This window comes from Zonotrichia leucophrys, unplaced genomic scaffold (genome assembly GCF_028769735.1).
Source record: "Zonotrichia leucophrys gambelii isolate GWCS_2022_RI unplaced genomic scaffold, RI_Zleu_2.0 Scaffold_156_109164, whole genome shotgun sequence".
Classification (NCBI taxonomy): Eukaryota; Metazoa; Chordata; class Aves; order Passeriformes; family Passerellidae; genus Zonotrichia; species Zonotrichia leucophrys.
In genome coordinates, this window is record NW_026992361.1 from 9,425 (window position 1) to 30,870 (window position 21,446).

Sequence of the window (21,446 nt, forward strand, 5' to 3'; positions counted from 1 at the left end):
TCAAGAGGAGAATCTCCATCAGTACAGGAGCCATCAACAAAACCAGGTGAGTGAAAGAGTGGCAGCCACTCCACTCATGAAATGTCCTCTCCCTTCTCCATTACAGTCTATCAAGGGACACGTGCAGGCAGAGCTGCAGGACTCTGAGGCTAGCAACAGGGCAAGGGAGAAGAGGCTGGAGGAAGAAATGAAAATTGTCAGAGAGAAACTTAATCGCCTCCCTTAGGCTCTAGAATGAGTGAAAGAGGGATTCAGTCACTGCAGGCACCAAACTGGTGGTTTCTGCCTTTCTTGCCTTTCCACTCAGAGCAGCAGGGAGTGGGGCCATGCCTCTGAGTGCCATCCTGCTCTAGTGTGTATCACAGTCACTCTGAAGGACATTTCCCGGTGTGCTGAATCTCCACTGCTGCTCTGTTCTTCTGGCCTATTCCTGCTCTCCTTGTTCCTTCAAGTGTTTTTACAGTGGAACATGGTGACCCAGATGGAGGACTGAAACAAGCTGTCTGTATCCCTTGTCAATCTGTTCTTTCCCTTTCCTCACAGTCGATGACTCCTGCCTGACAGGGACAAGCTGTAGTGTGTGACTGCTTTGTTCTGTTTGACTTGAGGTGCAAGTGTTGACATCTCACCGGGCAGCCTGCGAAGAATTCCAGCCAATGTCTGGCAATGAAGGACCCCAAGTTTGGAGTGAGGCACAGGAACAGTGCCCACCAGAAGTGCTCCAAGTCCAGCACATCATGGGCTCTGATCCTGCTGCCGCAGCAGCATCATCCCAAGGAAGCCTTTCTGTCAAACCTGGGAGCTCAAGCTCGGGCAGTTACTTCATCTCCCTGAAAGAGGAGACTGAGAAGAAGCACCTGGAGATGCTGGGTACGTCTGGGGTGTTTCTTATCTGAGGGACAGTGTGTTGCGTGCAGGTGTCAGCAGAGCTGTACCAAGTGCTCCTCCTGAGCTTGGTGTCACAGGGCCATTTAGGACTCCCCAGAGGCAGTGCTGTGCTCCGAGGCAGCGAGAGAGCTCTGGGTGTTCCTGCTGCCTCTGAGGGCACCTGGGACTGGCTTGGGTTTGCCTGAGCTTCCCTCTCTGCTAAAGGCTGAAGCAGGGATTGTTCTTGGATCTGCAGAAGGCTGTGACCTAGCAAATGATCTAGGCAAGTCTTGTGTGCTAGTGCCAAACTGAACAGAATTTTCAGCTTCCTAAATTCTCATTAGACTCCTGACTTCGAACCAGTAATCAGAGCAAAAAACTTCACAGAAATGGACTGGTTTTGGAGTTTTGTCTTTTTGGTTGGGGATTATTTTTTTTTTTGGGAGAGGGGCCATGTTTTTGTGGTGTTTACTTTTTGTGGAGGCCTTTTTTTTTTTTTCTGTGGCAGGATTTTTTGTGTTTTGGGTTTTTTTGGTTTATGGTTTTTGGGGCTTTTTTAGTGGAGTTGGTTTTTTCTCCACTCTGAAATAGCCCTTCTGCCCCATGTCTTACTGATGGCATTTTTATGACTGCTACTGTTACCACTACTACATTTGCAGTTTATTTTCACAAGAATGCTATCTTTTTGTCAATAAGAATCACTTTGAAATGACATCAGGTTACAGGACATATAGAGAGCAAGAGATGTTTTCCATGTGCCCCCAAAGAAAAAAGCGATACTTTTGTAGCAACCTTTATTTAATCTTCTAGTTTTATGCTTATCAAGATGAGTCCAAGAGATGTATCCAAGTGGCGTCATCAGATAAAACTGTACTGCAGGCATTTCTCAGGAGAGAGCCTCCAGCCCAGCCATGGTATATTCCTCAGATCCATGGCACTTTTCCATACCCGATTCCCACTCTTTCCCATGACTGTTAGAATCCTACCCATTGGCCCAAGCCCTGCTCAGATCAGTCTCTAGGAAAACACATCAAGTCCTTTGTGATTCTGCAGCACAACCCAATGAATCTGCTTCTTGCCTGTAACAGCTGCCAGTGCTGTGCTCTCAGATAAGACCTGGTGGGGCTGAGACCAGAGCCCAGTGGATTCTGTGTCTGCCATCACCTGTTGGGACAAAAAGGGCACTGATCCACCCCTCGGTGTGGCTGATCTCAAATCCCATCCTGTTGTGTCCTCAATGGGGGCAACAGCTTGTAAGAGGCTCAGGCTGGCTGTGGCTTCTTCCCACTGCTTGCCAGTGCTCATGCTTGGGCTTTGCCAGCCTCGTTGTGCTAGCTGCCCTGCTCCTGAGGGCTGGAGCCTTCCTTAGCTGGGAGAGGGGCATCTTTGAGCTCAGCCTGCTCATAAACAGGTCAGGCTCCTGATGCTGAAAGCCCCTTCGGGATCAGTTATAGCATGAGCTGCTCTGCTTTACAAATGGAAATAAATTCCTTTGGCCAACTGCTGAAAGGTGGGGAAGATGTTCTTCTCTCCTGGGAATGCATCTCCCCGTGCTTTGTTTCCTGTCAAGAGAACTCTTCAAAGGACTGTACAGAATCAGTCTCTGTGCCAGCCATCTGCACTGCAGGGCTGCCTGTCCTGTTGCTCTTGTGGTTGTGGTTGTTGCTACCCAGCTGACCACAAAGGGCTCAGAGCCCCAGACAGTGGGGCTGCCTTTTGTATGTCCTGGAAGCTGGGATCTCTGCTTTAAAGTCAGCATCCTGCATTTTGTTTCCCTCAGAGAGAATGGTGAACCAGGAAAATCCCATTGTGATATACACCGAAATGGAACATATTGGCAGCGGGTGAGTCCAACCGCAGTTACTCCTGCACAGCCATGCGCCAGGTGTTTTTCTGGTGGAATGTCTATCCAGTGTGAAGTCAGGCCAGCTGTAAACATGTTCACACTCTGGGGATAGATGACCCCATCTCTCAGTGCTGCTCAGAATTTGTGAGTGTGCTCAGAAGGCGTTGTCAGTGACATCTCCATGCTGCCAAGGTCTTGCCTGCATCAAGGAACAGGACCTGGAAGATCTCCTTGTGTCTCAAGTGTGGGACACCTCTGTGCTAATTTCCTTAGCATTTTTGTATGTCTCAAAATCATACTGCTCCATTAATGAGAAAAGAAGAAACTTGCTTGCCTGAAAGAGGAACCTACCCTCTATCAAAGCTGTGTGAGATAACAGTTCCCAAGAACATTTCTTTCCCCTGCTTTGCAGAAGGAAATACTCTGTGGTCAGGATAGGAACCACACAGTTTAGAAAGTGAAACCCAAGAGGAAGGACTAAACTCCCTTTAGAAGTTGAACCCCAGTGCTTCAGGAACAGGCCCAGTGCCCATGCACTTGAGAGGAAAATGCATCATCTGCCTTCTGGCAGAGCCCTCCTGCCTCCTGCAGGTTTTTGACACTTCCAGCAGAGATCTCCTGTGTGGGCTGGCTTTCACTCTAGGAGCTAAACAGCTTCTTCTTTCTCTGCTTCTGTTTTGTTTCTAGGGGTTTTGGACAAGTGGTCAGAGCACTCAACAATGCCACAGGAGGAGAGGTAAATGTCAACAAGCCCCACAGACTCTGCTGCACATGAGGGCTTTCCCCTCTGGTGTGAGCTGCGGCTGGAGCTCTGTAACTGTCCCCCAAGGGAGCAGAGAAATGGGCTGTTGGAATGTCAGTTCCTAATTATTGCAGCATCTAATCACAAGGCAGTTTGGCACAGCTCAGCTGTGTCATTTAAATCACTTGCTCCATTTGCATTGTGGTCTCGTGCCACTAACTTCTCCAGTTAATGATTTTCAATGTCATTTAAGGTGGCCATAAAGAAAATACATCTTCAAGGACTGAGAACGAAGGAACTAACTGTTAATGAAATCATGATCATGAAGAAGTGTAGGAGTCCCAGTGTTGTGAATTATTTAGACAGGTGAGAGGTCATGGTCATATCCCATGAATGGGCATTTACATACAGCAAACATGAGAGGTTAAAAACCCACTTTGGTCAGTGGCAGAAAGTAGAGCTGTTCATTTTTTATTTATTCATATTTCTTTACTCATCTCCAATGGATGTGAGGAGAGTACATCTTGTCTGCATGAGTTTTCCCTGCCACTTGTCATTTGAAAATTATTCCAAAATTATTCAAACCTGGATCAGCTGTTTCTTACTAAGTCAACACCCTCAAAGTACACTGCCTCCACATTTTTCTGGGATTTATTTTTTAAAGATTCTTAAATGCTGACAAACCATCCTAAAGTGGATTTCTCTTAGATCGTTGCCCCTCTTTGTCACTGCTGTGCATGCCAGGAAGACTAGGTGCTTATATCCAGGAACACCATGCCTGACAGATTTTACCTGAGCTGTTACTAAACTGCATTTTTCACCTGCTGGCCATCTAAGACATCTTATTATTCACTGCTGTGCCTTTCTCCTCCAGACTGCACAGACTGCAGATTGTCTATTCCTTTGATTCTGTCCTAGTCACAAAGGCACCTGGAAACAAGAAACCCAGAAGCAAAACATCAAGGTAGCCATGCATGTTTATCTCCACGGCCTTGTTTCCTTCTTTCAGCTACCTTCTGGGTGAGGAACTCTGGCTGGTCATGGAGTACATGGATGGAGGCGCCCTGAGTGATGTCATCCACAAGACCTTCCTGTCTGAAGACCACATTGCAGCCATCAGTCGGGAGGTCAGCAATCCCATCTGTGCTTCTGAGGCCTTGGGCAGGATTGTCTGGGAACAGGGGCTCAGAACAGGAGTGATTTCATGTGCCAAGCTTTGTTTCTGTGTGGCTGGAATGCTATGGGCAAGTAAAAGCATCTCAAGTGAAAGGCCTGCCAGTGCCCCTGCACTCACTGTACTCAGTGCCAGTACTCTTATCTCCTGCTGTTGTACTCTCGCTCCGCCTCTTGTATTTGCTGTTCCCCATCTTGCCTCGCTAAACTTTTTTCTGTCTTCACTGCATTCCTTGCCTGTAAAAGCAAAGGTGCTGGTGGCAGGATTTGAAACAAAGAGCAAAGAAAAAAGAGAGACTTGATTCTCTCAGTCCTCAGCTAAGAAGGATGGGAGTGCAGCCAAAATGCTCTTTGCTTCTGAGCACATCCACTGCAGCAGGAGTCATCCTGGCTGGTTTGCAGGGGACAGTCTAAAAGAGCAGGTGATCTTGCTCTTTCCAAAGCTGACATGCCTTTCCTCAGAAAGGTCCTGCTCTGCCAGTGTTGGAGCAGCAAGCTCTTCCACTCAGTGGCATTGTAATCCGCCATTACTCCCCATTCCCCTGGAGAGGGAATCTTTTCGATTCTTTGATTGTCTCTCATGTGATGAAATCACATCACTCATTTTTGCACTCCTCTTTCTGTTTCCTCTCTCAGTGCCTGCAAGGACTGGATTTTCTTCATTCAAACAATGTGATCCATCGAGATGTGAAGAGTGACAACATCCTTCTCAGAACCGACGGCTCTGTCAAGCTGAGTCAGTAGATTCTTGGTCAGGTGCAGCGTTCCAGGGATGTGGGTGTGGGGCTGCTTGCAGTGACAGCCAGCTCCCAAAACTGGTGCTGGTGGCAGCGCAGGGACACCCGCTGTGAGCTGAGGGCACAGATGCCACGTGCACAGAGATAGGACAAGGAACAAGAAGTCAAGAGTGTTGTTGTCCTGTGTGTGTCCCTTCCAGAGGGAGGGAGCTACAAGTCTAAAGTTTCCAAAGAACAAAAGCCACTGCTGGAGGCAGTGTAAAAAATCGGGGGATTTTTTAAGTTGCCATTGCCAGGAGATTGAACAGCAACTTTTCAAACCTCTACTGGGGAATTCTTTTGCTTGCTTTCCTAGTTGCACAGAATTCAAATAAAACCAGTATTTTGCTTTCTCCTCAGCTGATTTTGGCCTCTCTACTCAGCTCAACTCTGAGCAGAGCAGACCATGCTTGGTAGTCGGAACTCCTTGGTGGATGGCGCCTGAAGTGGCGACAGGTCAACCATATGGCCCCAAAGTGGACATATGGTCTTTTGGAATTGTGGGCATTGAAATGTTAGAAAAAGAACCTCCTTACTGGGACCAAAGTCATGCCTCGGTAAGCAGCAAATACTCACTGATCCCACTCTCTTTCTCACCTGTCCCATGCCCTGCGTGCCATTGGGCAAAATCCCATTGCCATCTGCTGGAACTACTTCCACCAAGGTCCCCTCTAAAAATGTCCCTGCAACACATCAGCATCTGCTGTAGATTTGGATACATCAGTGGGGGAACTCAAGCCTTACCACATGCAAACAAACTCCATTCTCAGGAAACACTTCCCTTTGGGTTATAAGTGGTTCCAGTTCTTTTGTCTGTGGAGATGCCCCAGAAAAAGGAAACAAGCATCTTAGAACTTCTGTTATCTTTCCATAAATGAAGGAAGGAAACCCAAACCCAACAAAGTTTCTAAAACTGTAGTCTTTAGAGAGGAACCTAACCCAGTGTGCAGTTTCTTCTCACTGGGAAACATGCCTGAAACCTGGGCATGAGGGTGTAAAGGCCACTGAATCTCTTCTGCTTCTTGTGCAGTGCTGCTGCACTGCATTTAGTGACCGTGTTTCTTTCACAGCCCAAGGCATGTTCTCTGTGTCACCAAGCCAGAGCCTGGTGATGTGGAGAGCCTGCCAAAACCTCCTGTTTGTTTCCTGGAACTTTCTGGGATGGGCCTACCACTAATGCATTGACTCGAGTAGCCAAATGAGCAGAGGGTGACCATATGGATGGCACCTCTCCTTCTTCTGACCATGACAATTTTTCTTTTGCTGCAAAATGGGAAGCTGCAATTTTCAGACTGCTGAGAGACAGGGCTGCAGGTGGCACCTTTGTGCCCAAGCAGGCATTTTCATCCCAATACACTTGTGCAGGCATCTTAATGTGGCTGTGTTGAAGATGAGTTTGTAAATCTTTATTTCCTTACCTGGGGACTACCTAATGCATTTTCTTTCTTTTCTTCCAATTCCCATTGTTTTCAAGAACAGCAGAAAAAGCTTGATGAGTTTTGTTCTAAGGCACGTGTGCTTAAAGGACCAACAGGCACTGCAGAGATGCCTTTCATGTACTAACCCTTGAAATTAGTTAGTACAGCAAAGTCCCTCTTCCAAAAAGCCTCTCAAGCTGGTATGAATCCTCAGAGAAGCAAACGTGCTTTTGCTGATGTAGTTCCCACTAAGTAGGTCAGGCAATGAAATCATCTGCCAAGGCAAGATCTGCGGGATGCTGGAAAAGCTGTGGTTGTATCGGGGTTTGGGTTTTTGGTTGGCAAAGGAAAGTCATCTCTGGGTCTCTGTCAGGGCAGTAACTGCCACTGAAGAACAGAGGTTAAACAAAGGGATCTGGGAGAGCCTTAGAGATGTGAAAGCAGCAGCTGGAGCCTCGTGGTTGTTTTTCTCCAGGCTCAACGACTGATAGCCAAAGTAGGGACCCCAAAACTGCAGCATCCCAAGCTCCTCTCAGCTTTGCTGCGTGACTTCCTGAGCTGCTGCCTGCAGAGAGACGAGGAGCAGCGCTGGTCAGCCAAGGAGCTCCTGCAGGTAAAATGGGAAGGGGCTGCAGGTGAAAAGGAGGCTGAGGGATGGGCTCCTCCTCCACTCAAGTCCAAGGCATCAGATCAGCCCTCTTCTTCCTCACTTCCACTCTTGGTGCTCTTCAAATGAAAATGGTGAGGAATCCCGGACCGGGCTATGCTGGCAGGGCCCTGTAAAGCTCCTCTGGTCCAAGGGTCCTGCAATGAGCAGGGACATCTTCAAAGAGATCAGGTTGCTCAGAGCCCTTTCCCACCTAACTTGGAATGGTTGCAGGGATGGGGCACCTTCAAGCTCTTGGGGCAACCTGTGCCAGGCTTGCACCATGCTCCGAGTAAACAAGTTCTTCCTTAGACCTACTCTGACTTGATCCCCATTTTGTTTAAAAATATTCCCCCACATCCTATTGTAACTGGCCCTGTTAAAAAAGATGTCCCCCACTTTCTTCAAAGCCACGCTGAAGTCTTGGAAAGGGGCAATAAAGTCTCCCTGGGGCCTGTTCTTCACAAAGCTGAATAACTCCACCTCTCTCTACATTTCCTCAGAGAAGAGGTGCTGGTTTCTGTTTCTGTCACCCTCTTAGGTTTTTATTGGTGCTGTGTTCAGTTTTACCTAATGGCAAAGGAATTGAAGTTGTGCAATGCAGGGTACAGAGACATGAAATGGAGGTGCAGGAAGCCAAGGAAGCCAGTCCCAGCTGAGCAGTCAGAGATTTGGCTGTGGGCAGGAGGGGCTGTGGGGGTTCACTCTGAGCCTCTGAGGGGCCCTGGTTTGTGCCCCCCAGCCCACCCTCAGAGGTTTCTGCCACACAAACAGGGACAGCCAGGAGGGACTTGTCCCAGCCCCATCTGCTGCCTGGCACCCTCAAGCAGATGGGAACTGGGCCAGGGTTACTGCCAGGTTCCCTGCAGAGGGAACTGCAGGACCCAGTGCCCCTGGGCTGGCCCTGCTGGGAAGGAAGGTGCCAACCAGCAAACGAGGGGCAGGGCATGGAAAGGCAGACACTGCTCTGTCTCCCTGCGGAAATCAGCACCGTGCCTGTCTTACAAAGAGAGGGACCAATGAGAGGCTTTGGAGTTTCCTGAAAAGAAGAAACTCCAAGGACAGAAATCACCAATTCTAAAGCACTGGCAGGGCTAAAATCTCAGCAAGATGAAGACACCTGTAGAAATGGACGAGTGGGATTCTAGGCCAGGTTTGCCTGTGATGGCAAAGTCCTGCACATAAAGATGGAGTTGTCCCATTGTTCCTCTTTCTGCATCCTTCTAGGGCCAGGAGAAATCCTGTGAAGCACTGAGCTTGGAAAGTCATGGTTCATTGTTTTTTGTTGATTTGGCTTTTTTCCCTTTGGGCAGCATCCATTTGTAAGATATGCTGAGCCTGCGTCCAGCCTGGTGTCACTGATTGTTTCAGTGAAGAGGAAGGAGACAAACGTGACAATCACATCAGGACCATTTATTTATTCCTTAACAGGTGTAGAGTAGGATTGTAGGTTACAACTAGGATTAGGATTACATTAAGGATTAGGATAATAAGGATAAGGATAAGGATAAGGATAAGGATAAGGATAAGGATAAGGATAAGGATAAGGATAAGGATAAGCATAAGCTTAAGCATAATGATAAGCATATGAATAAGGATAAGGATAAAGATAAGGATAAGGATAAGGATAAGGATAAGGATAAGGATAAGGATAAGGATAAGGATTAGGAAAAGGATAAGCATAAGCATAGCCATAAGGATAAGCATATGGATTAGGATAAAGATAAGGATAAGGATTAGGATTAAGGTAAGGGTTGGGCTTAGAGTAGGATTGTCTAATAGGACTGCGGAGTAGGATTGAAAATCAATAAAGTTTCTGAAACCACAACTCACCTTGAAGATCCCCTTCCTTCTCACTCTGCGAATAAACTCGAGAATTCCTTCTGAATTGTGTGTTGTTTCTTAAAGGTGGAAAGTGAAACAGTGTCTTTGGTATGGTGTGAAAGTGGGGAAGGATCTTCTTCATTCATCCTCTCCAGACCAGACTGCCTTTGGAATATGACCCACTGGTCTGTTTTTGGCCATCTTTGGTACTTCTATTTGAGGCAGAAAGGGCAACGGCATTTGCAAGCAAAAGCAAAGGAAGAATGGGGCAGCCCAAACATCTTATGCAGATACAGGCCTTCAGCTGTGACTGGAGAGCATTGGGGCTCCTGCCACTTGGATTTGGATCCCTAAATGCAATAATCTCTTTGGCTGGAGGAGAGCCTTGCTCAAGTGAGAAAGCAGAAAGATCAGAGAGGGTGCTCGGGAAGGTCTCCTGCGGTGCAGAGCTGTCAGTGCCGGTGAGGTGAGAGCGGGCCCGGCCTTGCCCGGCCTGGAGCCCCAGCAGAGCCCCGGCAGGGGCTGGAGCAGCCTGAACCCCGACAGAGGCAGGCTGGAAGGAGGTCCTTGGAGCTGCAAGAAACAGCAGAGGGGCCCTGGGTGCCTCTTCCAGGGAGCGGGTGAATGCTCCGCCCTCAGAGCCCAGGTGGCAGCTGGCTGCTGCCGAGGGGAAGCGCAGCTGTGCTGGGCACAGCCCAGCCTGGAGGCATTGGCCGTCTGCAGTGTGCCCAGGAACAGAGAAAGGCCAAGGGCAGCCGAGGGCCACTGGGCTGACTGAGGATTCCTCCTCTTCTGCCGGCTGCCCTGCAACTCCTGGCAAAGGCCAGCAGTGTGTGCAGCACTCTGGGCACCGGGGCAGGGAGCCGGGCTGCTCGGCAGGCTGGAGCACAGGGCAGCTCCTTCAGGCCCGGCACTTGTGCCAGGGGCAGCGAGGCCAGCGTGAGGCAGGGACAGCTTGGCAGGGCCCATCTGCAGGAGCCAGCGCCTCACGCAGCTCTGGGAGGAAGCGCCTGCAATCCTGCAGTTCTGCACTGAGCCAGAGCAAAGGTGTGAGATGCAGTGTGTTTGGCAGAAACATGCAGGCCCACCAGGCCAGCCTGCTTTGTGCTCTCTGGTGCACAGCAAGCGCTGTGCAATGCAGCTCTGAGCTGCTGGGAGAGAGGCACATCAGGGATGTGACTGAGGCTTGTGTTTGAGGAGTGAACTGATTTGGAAGGGGGCAGAAGGGTTTTAGTGGGCAATTTGTGTTTTCTTCATTAATTTCTGAAAGAAAGTTATAATGTGTTGCACACAGGTAGTGTTATTTTTAGAAAAGAAAGGCTTTATATAATCAGGCCTTCCTATTGGTGTGTTTGCGCTGTTATCCCATCATAAAAAAACCCCAAACAATATTAAAAATAGTAGTAATTTTAATTTATTATTTTAAATAAAATAATATATAATTGGTTACAATATAATTTGATTAAAATAAGGGAGAATTTGGTTCCAATAATAGCACATAAGCAAAAGATAACTACGGGATGTGGAGTGCAGGGTTCTGAGACCCTTGCAAAATCACGTACGAGCTTGCCAAGTGAAGAGTCTTCCTTATACGCCATCTGTCAATGCTGTCTCCTCTCATTTTCAATTCAGCACACTTCTACCTCCGCCCTCATTATCATCTTTATCACGCATGTGCCACCACTCCGTTTGGTGGTCGCACAAGTCTTTGGGGGTCATCTGAGGAAGATTTTGTACTCTTCCTCTTTGTCCTTTAATTCACCTTTGGGTTACACATGCCCACCAAACCAATACAATGTAAGCCAAAACTAAGAATATTACTGCATTTAGGCATCAAGGCAATAAATCCCTTATAATTAGCATTTTCCTGGGACACAACCAGAGAGTCCCTTCTTGGTTAATTTTTAGCAACCGTTATCTCTTGCTTTCCTCCTGTTCCTGAACATCTGCCAGGGGAGGGGGGGAGGTAGAGCCCCTCCTCTCCCTTTTTCTTTGGCATTACAACTTTTAACTGTTTTAATATTTCTAAATATTAATTACTGTATCAATATTGTCTCTTCTTTCAATTTTTATCAGCACGAATCATACCTATTTACCACACTATGGTAAATTCCCAGCTGTCCTGTTGCGTCCTCTACATGCAGCCAGCTAACTTCCCATGGGAATAGTCATGAGTGCACTCAGCACAACAAGCTATTGTGCTAAGAAAACTGTTTGCATCTCTAATAAACAAGAAACCTGTCCCATGAGTGTCCACGAAAGAAAAATGTAATCACCTGAGTAAGAGTGAGTCTTAAAAAGAGAGAGTCTTAGCATGTACACACTAATACACCTTCTAAGCAATAAACTGTGTGGCAAGGAAACGACCAGCCAGTTGGAGTTGAACACGAGTCTGTGAAAACAGTATAAAAATGAGTTATGTGAATAAAGAATTGGCTTGCCCTGCATGAAGAAACCGAGTCGTGGCTGCTTTATTGACACAGCAATGTGGCCTCACTGAGCAAGAGCACTTGCAGGGTGTATTGATGAAACACTTGTGTTTCATTCCCAGAATAGGATGGAGAGGCATTAAGTCTAACAAACAGGGCATAGTCTTTTCAATTCCTTTAGCTTTAACAGGAGTGCTGAACCATGTATTCCCCCACTGCAGTGCTTACTGTGTGCAAGTGGCTATCTTGGCCTTGGGAATAAGGAGAGTGGTCCTGCTAAGAAAGTAGCTGGAATGCATTCAAGGGGAAGAAAGTGTTTTTAGGAGGCTCTTGACCACCAAAGGAGAGTTTGAGCAATGGGAATATTTCCCAAATGACTGTGTCAGGAACTGGAGTCGTGTCCCAGGCCCTGCCATATTTGATCCATGTTTGAGCATGTTGACAAGACAATGAAGAAAACTGTCTTGTTTAACAGGTGGGACCTTGACCCTTGAAAGAGAAACAAAGGATTGGTCAATGGGTGGGCAGTCAAGCTTTGAAAGGAGAACAATGCAAAATGGAGCCCTTGGTGGCAGGGAGTCATAGAGTCATCCTGAGCCTTCATGGCCTCATCTCACATGCCAGGCATGTGTGAGCTGCTGCTCTGACTCCTGCTGTAAAATTCCACTCCTGAGCAGGAGATACAAGACCTAGTTCTGGGCTGGCAGGTTGAGAAGGACGAGATACACAGCGTTTTGATCCAGGGGATGTCCTGGAAGTGCACTGCCTACCTGCCCCTGCTGCCGAGCATCACGCTCCAACTCCTTCTCTTGTTCAATGGATTTTTGGGAATCCAGAGGTCAGTATGTATTATATGCTACTGCAACTAATGGAATGAATTTGCTTTGCAAGCCCAGTTTTGTCCTGGGTTATTTTGTGCATGGCTCATGTGATCCTGTGACAATGACCAGCAGGGATCTACAGGACACTCCTCTGCTGATGTCAATAAATTCTGAGAAGTGACTGAAATATGTCAATAAATTGGAGGCAATGTTTAGCCTGTAAGTTTCAGCAAAGTATTGAATATGTCTTAGTTCCATGGATACAAAGTTCTAGGTGAGATTGCTGGGTGTGCAGAGCTTAGGGAAGTGATTCTCTGTGCACCCAGCACTGAAATCAAGTAATGACTCCTTTCTAACCCTGAGCTGGCAGCAGGGATCAGGCCTTGCTTGGTCACTTTCATTTTGACAACTTCTGTTAGCAGGTAAGAAAGGTCCAAATGAAACCTTCTCCAGCTGTTTTCCTCTGGTTGATCTTTTTAGGTACCAAAGCTCTGTGCCACGGGTGGCCTGGGTGTGTGCAGAGCAATGCAGCCCCCAAAAAGCCCTTGGTTTCCCCAGGAGTTGCCAGGTGGACTGCTTCCAAAGGGGAAGAAAGGCAGAGATGTACATCCACAGGAGTCCTGGCCATGTCCAATAAAGGTGCAAATATGTAGGGAGATTTGTTAGCAATGATTTCAGCTGTTATGCCAACCCAGTGCCTTCTCTCCTGCTTCTGTGCATTATAGGTGAGTAATGTAATAGCTGGCTCTCACAATTAAGAGACAGATATTATGTGGATAGATATTCTGTTCAAATGTAAAGTGCTGTTATTGTAACATGTCCTTTCATAGTCCTCTTTCTTATCCCCCTTGTAATAGCCTTGGTAGTCAGGGCATTTGGGGAGGGCTGGCTTGTGACCAGCAGGCGGGTGTAACTACACCAGACTTCCAACCAAGATGCAAGAAAGTAATCTCCACCACTGGACGGCAGAGAAAGAGTTGACTGACAAAACATTGGGAGGGGCTAAGGGTTTAAAAAGCAGAGCATCCCTTTTGTAGATGAGCATGTGGCTGCGAATCATGGAGACTTCCCAGTGCTTCAATCTTTCCTTATACAGCCTTTTCTTAAGGTTTAATAAACCTTTAGAAAGTTAAAAGAAGGGTAGTTTCTCAGATGAGCAATGCTTTGGGCCATTTTCTTGGTCTCGTTTCCTTTGCTTGGGCCATCTGAGTGCTCAGTTGGGGTACAGGCTGTAGGTGCTTTGTGCACTCCTGGAGTTCCTCTTGGATCCCTTGAAAGATAGGGTTTGGCCAACAAGGAGAATTTGTTCTGCTTTGTGAAAGAGGAGAAGTTCCCAGGCTATTTTGTGTTTGCTGTACGGAAGGTTGGTTATTGCTTGGCATAAATTCACAGACCAACATGGAGCGTTTGCTTTGTGATGTCAGGGCGTGGTTGCCACCTTGTCGTAGTGACATCAGAAGGTTGCCTTGGTGCACGGAAGGCCTGAGTGTCAGAGCAGTCCTAGCACTTGCTCAGTTCAGGAGAATCCTCCTGATTGAGGCAATTGTCAGTGGGCTGTTTCGCACTGACAGGATCCTTGCTTTTTCCAGTGTGTGAGCACAGCCTGCAAACTTGCAGGACAGTGTGAAAATGATTGAGCGAATTGCTCCTTTGCTTTTTGCTGCCTATGGAATTACCTATGGTGCCTATTTTGTGACACATTTCACACGTAAGTAGATGTTTCCTCTCTACTTAGGTTAGGGTGTATCCTAACTTGGATTTTGTATGTCTTCCTTCTCTTTCTTAGTGACTGAGTTTCTGATTTTGAAACAGAAAGAGCATTAGGATACCACTGGTTTGGTAAAGCTCCTGTCAAGGCGTTCATCCTAAAAGTGGGTGCCTGTAGCGACAGGGACAGCATTTGCAAGGGAACCTGCAGGGCTTCTGATGGCTCCATGGGAGAGTCTGCGGCAGCAGAGTCTGTCATTTCCTCAGTTTGCTGGGACAAGCAAGACATCCTTGGAAATGCAGACTGGCAGACCTGCAGGGAAGGCTGAATAATTGGACTAGGACTACTGTTGTAATGTAGCTTAGGATTTTGCGTTCTACCAGTGTGAGGAAGGCTACTGCGATTAGGATGGGGAGGGCATAGGAGAGGGTTATGATGAGGTTAATTAGGAGGGGGTGGTTGGTCATTTGAGGAGGTTTGGGTTAAGCTAGGGAGAGGATTTGAACCTCTGAGTTAAAGGACTTAAGCCTTTTGCATTTTCCGAGCTCTGCCACCCTAGCTGGTCCTTTTCTTGGACATGGTGTTGTGTGATAGCCTTCTGTAATTTAGTTGTTTTCATTACTTAAGGCGGAGGCTTGCTTGAGGTATTGGCCTCACTTTTCCTATCCTTTCGTAGTGGGTAGAGTTCAACATAGATAGAAACTGACCTGGATTGCGCCAGCATTCAGATCACGTAGGACTGTTAATCATTGAACAAACGAACCCTTAGTAGCGGCTGCACCACTAGGATGTCCTGATCCAACATCGAGGTCGTAAACCTCCCTGTCGATACGGACTCTCGGGGGAGATTGCGCTGTTATCCCTGGGGTAGCTTGGTCCATTGATCAATTGTATTGGGTCTGGATGCTGTTAGCACGTTGAGAGGTTGCTCTTGGTCTAGAGGTATGGTCCAATTTTTGGAGGTTTTGTTTTGCTCCAAGGTCGCCCCAACCGAAAAACGCAGGCCAGGATCTTGTGTGTCAGTGAGCCTGGTAGGTGAGTATGTGATTTAAGGTGGTTGCTGGTTTTGAAGTTCCACAGGGTCTTCTCGTCTTATGGGTTTATCCCTGCTTTTGTACAGGGAGATCAATTTCACCGATTGCCTGTAAGAGACAGTTAAGACCTCGTTTAGCCATTCATACTAGTCTCGATTTATGGGACAATTGATTGCGCTACCTTTGCACGGTTAGGATACCGCGGCCGTTGAACCATGCAGGTCACCGGGCAGGCGTCACCTTCAATACTTGTTTTGGGTTTGCTGAAGGCTATGTTTTTGGTAAACAGTCGGGCCTTGACGGGCTTGCCTAGTTCCTTTTACAGGTTTTAATCTTTCTTAGTGGATGCTCCTCTGTCAGGTTAACAAAATACTTAATACCATGCTTGTTTGATTTGTCGTATATTGGTGGTTTGGTCATAATGTACAGATGGAAGCTTGCGTTGTAGAGGGAGGACCCTGGTTACTCATTCTAGCATTGTTTCTCCTATTTGAATACAGGTTAGCCTGTTAATGGGGAGGGAGTCATAAAGTTCTTATATTTTTGTAGTGTAGAGCTTTAACGCACACTTTGTTGATGGCTGCTTGAGGGCCCACAATGCAGTTGGAAAAACCAGTATTTATCTGCTCGTAGAGACTGTATTCTTTTTTAAATGAGCTGTACCTCCTTTAAATGGCCCTTAATTCGCTTCATTAGGGATTGTAGGTTTTCCTTGGGGAAGAATTAAGAGGGAACTTAGATTCGTTTCACAGGCAACCAGCTATCACCCAGCTCGATTGGCTTTTCACCTCTACTAACAAGTCATCCCACTCTTTTGCCACAGAGACGGGTTCGCTCAATAATAGCTGCTCGTAAGTAGCTCGCTTGGGTTTCGGGGTGGCAAACTTAAATTCATTTTGCTTGGTTTTTCTTGCTAGACCATGATGCAAAAGGTACAAGGATTGATCTTTGCTGTTTATAGCTTAGTTTTCATTGTTATTTCATCTTTCCCTTACGGTATGTGGTCTCTATTCCCAGTACAGGCGATAGAAGGTGTCTTTTCTATCGCCTATACTAGGACTAGTAAATGCTTTAGTTAGATGTGAGGGAGTAGCTTTGTTATTTTGGGTCATGTAGGTTGGGCTAGAATTTGGCATCAAGACGATCTGGTGTAGCAGACATTTTTCAGGTGTAAGCTGAATGCTTTTGTTTAAGCTACGTCTTGGTAGCCTAAGTGCACCTTCCGGTACACTTACCTTGTTACGACTTACCTCATCTTTGGCTGGGTAGCTTATTAATTTATGGGGGGGGGGCGCCTATGAGGAGGGTGACGGGCGGTATGTACGTGCCCCAGGGCCGGCTTAAAGAGGGCTCGATTGTCCCACTTTACTGCTAAATCCGCCTTCTAGGGGTTATTTCATACCCCTTTGCCGTATGTTCTAATTTAGAAAATGTAGCCCATTACTACCATTCCATAGGCTATACCTTGACCTGTCTTGTTAGCGTGGTGGGGGCTGTTGCGCTCACTGTTGGGCTTTCAGGGGAGGTGGGCTGGCGACGGCGGTATGTAGGCTGTTTTGGCAAGGAATGGTCGGGTATATCGTGGATCATCGATTACAGAACAGGCTCCTCTAGGTGGGTTTGGGACACCGCCAAGTCCTTAGAGTTTTAAGCGTTAGTGCTCGTAGTTCTCGGGCGGATGCTTTAGTAGGTGTAAGCATCAAGATTTAGGGCCAGGCATAGTGGGGTATCTAATCCCAGTTTGGGCCCTGGCTTTCGTGGAGTTCAATTAATCGTTGTTCTAAGATCTTCTTTGATGTGGAGGCCTTATTGGCATCTTGGGCTTATGACAGCTCAGCTGCTTTTTAATCTTAGCTACTTGGATAGCATGTGACCACTCTTTACGCCGTTATAAAGTTAATTTGGGTCTCCTGTATGACCGCGGTGGCTGGCACAGGATTTACCAACCCTAGATTTGCTATGGCTAAGTCAAGTTTACACTCATTGCTTAATATTAACTACTGCTGATGACCCGTGGGGGTGTGGCAATTGCAAGACGTCTTGGGCTACGGTTGGTGGTGAGCCTGATGTCCGCTCCTATCTACCCACTTGGGGGTGTCCAGGGCATCTACACTGGAGCGCGGATACTCGCATGTATATACCTAGCAAAAACTAACAGTAAGGTTAGGACTAAGTCTTTTGTCCTTGGGTGTGTGTGGCAGCCATCTTGACATCTTCAGTGTCATGCTTTCTATAAGCTACAAGGATGTGAAATTTGGTGGATAGTTGTTTGATGGTTTGTCATCATGGCTTGTGTTTTTCTTTGGTTTTTGGAGAGGGGCTAGCTTTGGGATTAATATTATGTTTGTTTGGGGGTGGTTAGGGGAGGGATGATGGTGGCTGGTTATTATTTTTGACAGTAGGGAATAGAGAAGAAAGAATTGAAAGTGTATTGATGGTAAGTAGTTTGGACAATGTAGGGATATGTGGCTTAGGTATTTGATTTTTAAAAAAAAAGGTCAAGATAAAAAAAATTGATGCGTAAAATGGAATTTAAATGCTAGTTCCTAGTAAATGATAAAATAATTAATATGTCCGTCAACCATTACACTATCTGTTGTCTAGAGGTAGGTAGCGGGCCCTCCATGAATGGGGTCAAAGTGCATCAGTGCCAAGTTTGCGACGACCTTATCCGTCAGACCATGACATTCTGGGTGTTAGGGGATTCATATGCGCGGCTGTCATGTGATGGACATGTCAAGAGGAAGATAACACCTGCTCTGCACTTGAGGGGCTTATTGAAGAGACGCTAAGAAAAAACAAGTGTAAGAGGTCGGTATGCTGAGGTAATGAGGTTAGGGAGGAGTATTCAACTGACCACTTGTATCTGTGAAGGGCAAGGAGGAAGGAATGAAGCAAGTTATGATCCTGAAGTTACAACCAATAGCGCAAAAGAGCAAGTATAGGAGAGGTATGCGCTTGAGGGCAATAACCTAAAGCACATATGATGTTGAGTAGCTCCGTTCTCGTGAGAAGCGCGATCAATAGATAACCATGTCCTCTTGCTTGGGAGTGCTTGAAGGCTGTTGGCTGAGAATATTACCTAGGAGGTGGGCAAATCCTGTAGACTAGGGGAATTCCAAGGTGTACTGAGACATTCCTCGTTCTCTAGGTTGGGTGTTGTGTACATTAGCTAAGATCCTGGGTTTTGGGTGACACTTGCAGCTTGGCCTTGGGTAGAAATAGTTGGGTTGTGTGGTACCTGAAGCAAGAATGTACCTGGTAGGTAGGCTGGCCGAATACCATCCGTTTGGGTTTTGGTGGAAGAGCTTGACGTCTAATGTGAATTATCCTACATTTCATGAGCGGTCTGATGGGGCAGAGAGTGTGATGCATTATTATACATACCCTGAAAGCAAGAATAAAACATGCTGGGGGGGGGGGGGGGGTAAGGGGATGGGGGAGGGAATGAAGGACGTATTTAGGTGTTCTTATAGTTAAAGTTTGTAACGATGGCTTTTCAGGCCGTAAATCTCAGAGAGAGGCCAAGTGGGAATTTATGATAGAAGCTGTTTTGTTTTTAGGGCTGTGTTTTGTTCTAGGGGGGTTGGCGGTTGCATCTAACCCGTCTCCTTACTATGGGGTGCTAGGGCTGGTCGTAGCAGCGGTTGTGGGCTGCGGCTGACTAGTGAGTTTGGGGGTCCCTTTTGTTTCTTTGGTGCTTGTTATGGTTTATTTAGGGGGGATGTTGGTGGTGTTTGTGTATTCGGTGTCTTTAGCAGCGGAGCCTTATCCGGAGGCTTGGGGTAGTTGGAATGTTGTTGGATATGGTTTTGGGATGGGGTTGGTTGTGGTGGTGGGTCTTGTTATGGGGGGAATGTTGGGGTTGTTGACGGACGACGGGAGGGTGAATAGTGGGGGTTTGTTGTCAGTCCGGTCAAATTTCAGTGGGATGGCTGTGTTGTATTCAGAGGGGGTGGGATTGCTTTTGACTGGGGGGTGAGGGTTGTTGTTGACTTTGTTTGTGGTGTTGGAGCTTGTGCGGGGGTTGTCTCGGAGGGCGATTTGAGCTGTTTAGCAGTAGGGTCAGGAAGTAGTTTAGTTAAAAATGCCACCTTTAGGAGTTGGAGAGGAGTGTTTGAGTCCTTTCTTCCTTAGGTGGGTGGTGGGGTAACTCTAAGAAGGGGTTTAGGCTTCAATCTTTGGCTTACAAGACTAATGTTTTTATAAACTATTATAGTTAATTAAAGTTTAAGTAGCTTGTTTTCTAGGGCGGTCGCAAGGGGGAAGAGGACTAGAATGATTATGAAATATGTGAATGAGGCTAGTTGGCCGATGATGATGAAGGGATGTTCTACCGGTTGGCTGCCTACTCAGGTGAGGATTAGGATGTTGGCGACTAGGGTTCAGAACAGGATTTGTGAGAGGGGGCGGAAGGTTATTGATCGTAGTTTGGATGTGTGTAGTAGTGGGACGAGGAACAGGACGAGGATTGAGGCGGCTAGGGCTAGTACGCCTCCTAGTTTGTTTGGGATGGAGCGGAGGATAGCGTAAGGTATTGGAATAAGAATCCCAATATAACCAGGTAGATGGTGCCTGGGCCAGTTCTGACCCTCGCTGCTGGGCCAAAGGCAGCACTGTGGTGCTTTACCCCAGAGATACCTTGGCTGCTGGAGAGTGCTGCGGGGCACAGACGCAAGTCCAGGCTTGTCAGGACTCTGTTTACCTCAGGAGAGAGAGCTTCTGGCGATGGTGAAGATAAGAAAGGGAGGATTCTGCTGGAGGGTTGCCAGATGTTTATTCCATGGGTACAGAGATGTCTGCACCGGGGCAACTGCTGCCACCAGAATGGAGGCCGCATGGTCTCATTAACCTTTTAAGCTCAGGGCAGGGGAAGGGGAGGGGACAGGTGAGCCACCAACCAGGTGAAGGGGCAGGGTCTCAAGGGACTAGGGACACCTATACGGGCCAATGTCCCCCAGGCCTGAGGGACCAATCACACGACGCCTTGCTGGTATGTTAGCCTGATTGACAGGGCACACTCAGCGAGGGGCGAGGGGGAAGGGAGAAGGTAAAACAGGACATTGCAACACACCGCAACAGTAAGGAAATAGGAAAGATCACTCAGGTTTGATGTGAGGAGGGATGACTAGCGGGTTGGCGGGGGTGAAATTTTCTGGGTCGCCTAGAAGGTTGGGGGAGAATAGGGCTAGTGAGACTAGTAGGGAAAGTATCAGTGCGAATCCTAGGATGTCTTTGATGGTGTAGTATGGGTGGAAGGGGATTTTGTCGCAGTCTGAGGGGATTCCTAGTGGGTTGTTTGAGCCTGTTTCGTGGAGGAAGGTGAGGTGGACGAGGGTGAGACCTACGATTAGGAAGGGGAGGAGGAAGTGGAGGGCAAAGAATCGGGTGAGTGTGGGATTGTCGACGGAGAATCCGCCTCAGGCTCATTCGACTAGTGTTTGCCCAATGTAAGGGATGGCTGAGAATAGGTTTGCGATTACTGTAGCTCCTCAGAATGATATTTGGCCTCATGGTAGGACGTATCCTAAGAAAGCAGTTCCTATGACGGTTAGGAGGAGGATGACTCCAATGTTTCAGGTTTCTTTGTTTAGGTATGAGCCGTAGTAGAGTCCTCGGCCAATGTGTGGGTAGATGCAGATCAAGGAGGCTCCATTTGAGTGGGGGTTGCGGATGAGTCAGCTGAATTGTACGTCTCGGCATATGTGAGGGACAGAGGAGAAGGCTAGATTGGTATCTGCTGTGTAGTGCATAGCTAGCAGAAGACCTGTGACGATTTGAGTAATTAAGCAAACGCCTACTAGAGACCCAAAGTTTCATCATGTTGGGATGTTTGATGGCGCTGGGAGGTCGATTAGGGCGTTGTTGATGATTTTGAGGATTTGGCGGTTTTTACGAAGGTTGAGGGCCATTGGTTATTTCTGTATGTGGCTACGAGGATGATGAGAATGGATAAGGTGAATGATCCTAAGTAAGCTTCGATTAGACCTGAGTGGAGGGTGGGGGCAGTTTTGGTTGCTGTAAGTTGTAGGCTGGCTAGCCCCTCTGGACCTACTATTTTGTATCAGGAGAGGTCAATTAGGTGGGATGCAATGTTCTGTCCTCCTTTGAGGAAGTGGGTTATACTTAGGTGGTAGGATAAGGGGTTAAAGTATCCTAGGG

At 47.4% G+C, this 21,446-nt stretch overlaps 1 protein-coding gene and 1 pseudogene across 1 annotated transcript; one reads left to right on the forward strand and one right to left on the reverse strand.

Annotated features, from left to right (window-relative positions):
- Nucleotides 1–737: 737 nt before the first annotated feature.
- LOC135461046 (serine/threonine-protein kinase PAK 3-like) lies at nt 738–8,910 on the forward strand. Its single transcript, XM_064738028.1, has 9 exons — nt 738–870; nt 2,648–2,711; nt 3,401–3,449; nt 3,709–3,821; nt 4,465–4,582; nt 5,265–5,364; nt 5,765–5,961; nt 7,298–7,435; nt 8,782–8,910. Exons 1-9 carry the CDS (start codon nt 738–740, stop codon nt 8,908–8,910), a joined length of 1,041 nt encoding a protein of 346 aa, XP_064594098.1.
- An 11,472-nt stretch (nt 8,911–20,382) lies between these two features.
- LOC135461047 (cytochrome b-like) lies at nt 20,383–21,196 on the reverse strand (annotated as a pseudogene).
- Nucleotides 21,197–21,446: the final 250 nt, after the last annotated feature.

Bases quoted from the DNA above. Each gene is read 5' to 3' on its own strand.
- LOC135461046 (XM_064738028.1), top strand. From the start codon at position 738: ATGGGCTCTGATCCTGCTGCCGCAGCAGCATCATCCCAAGGAAGCCTT. The intron at 871-2,647 runs GTACGTCTGGGG...TGTTTCCCTCAG, and splicing joins GAAGCACCTGGAGATGCTGG to AGAGAATGGTGAACCAGGAA. The intron at 7,436-8,781 runs GTAAAATGGGAA...CCCTTTGGGCAG, and splicing joins CAGCCAAGGAGCTCCTGCAG to CATCCATTTGTAAGATATGC.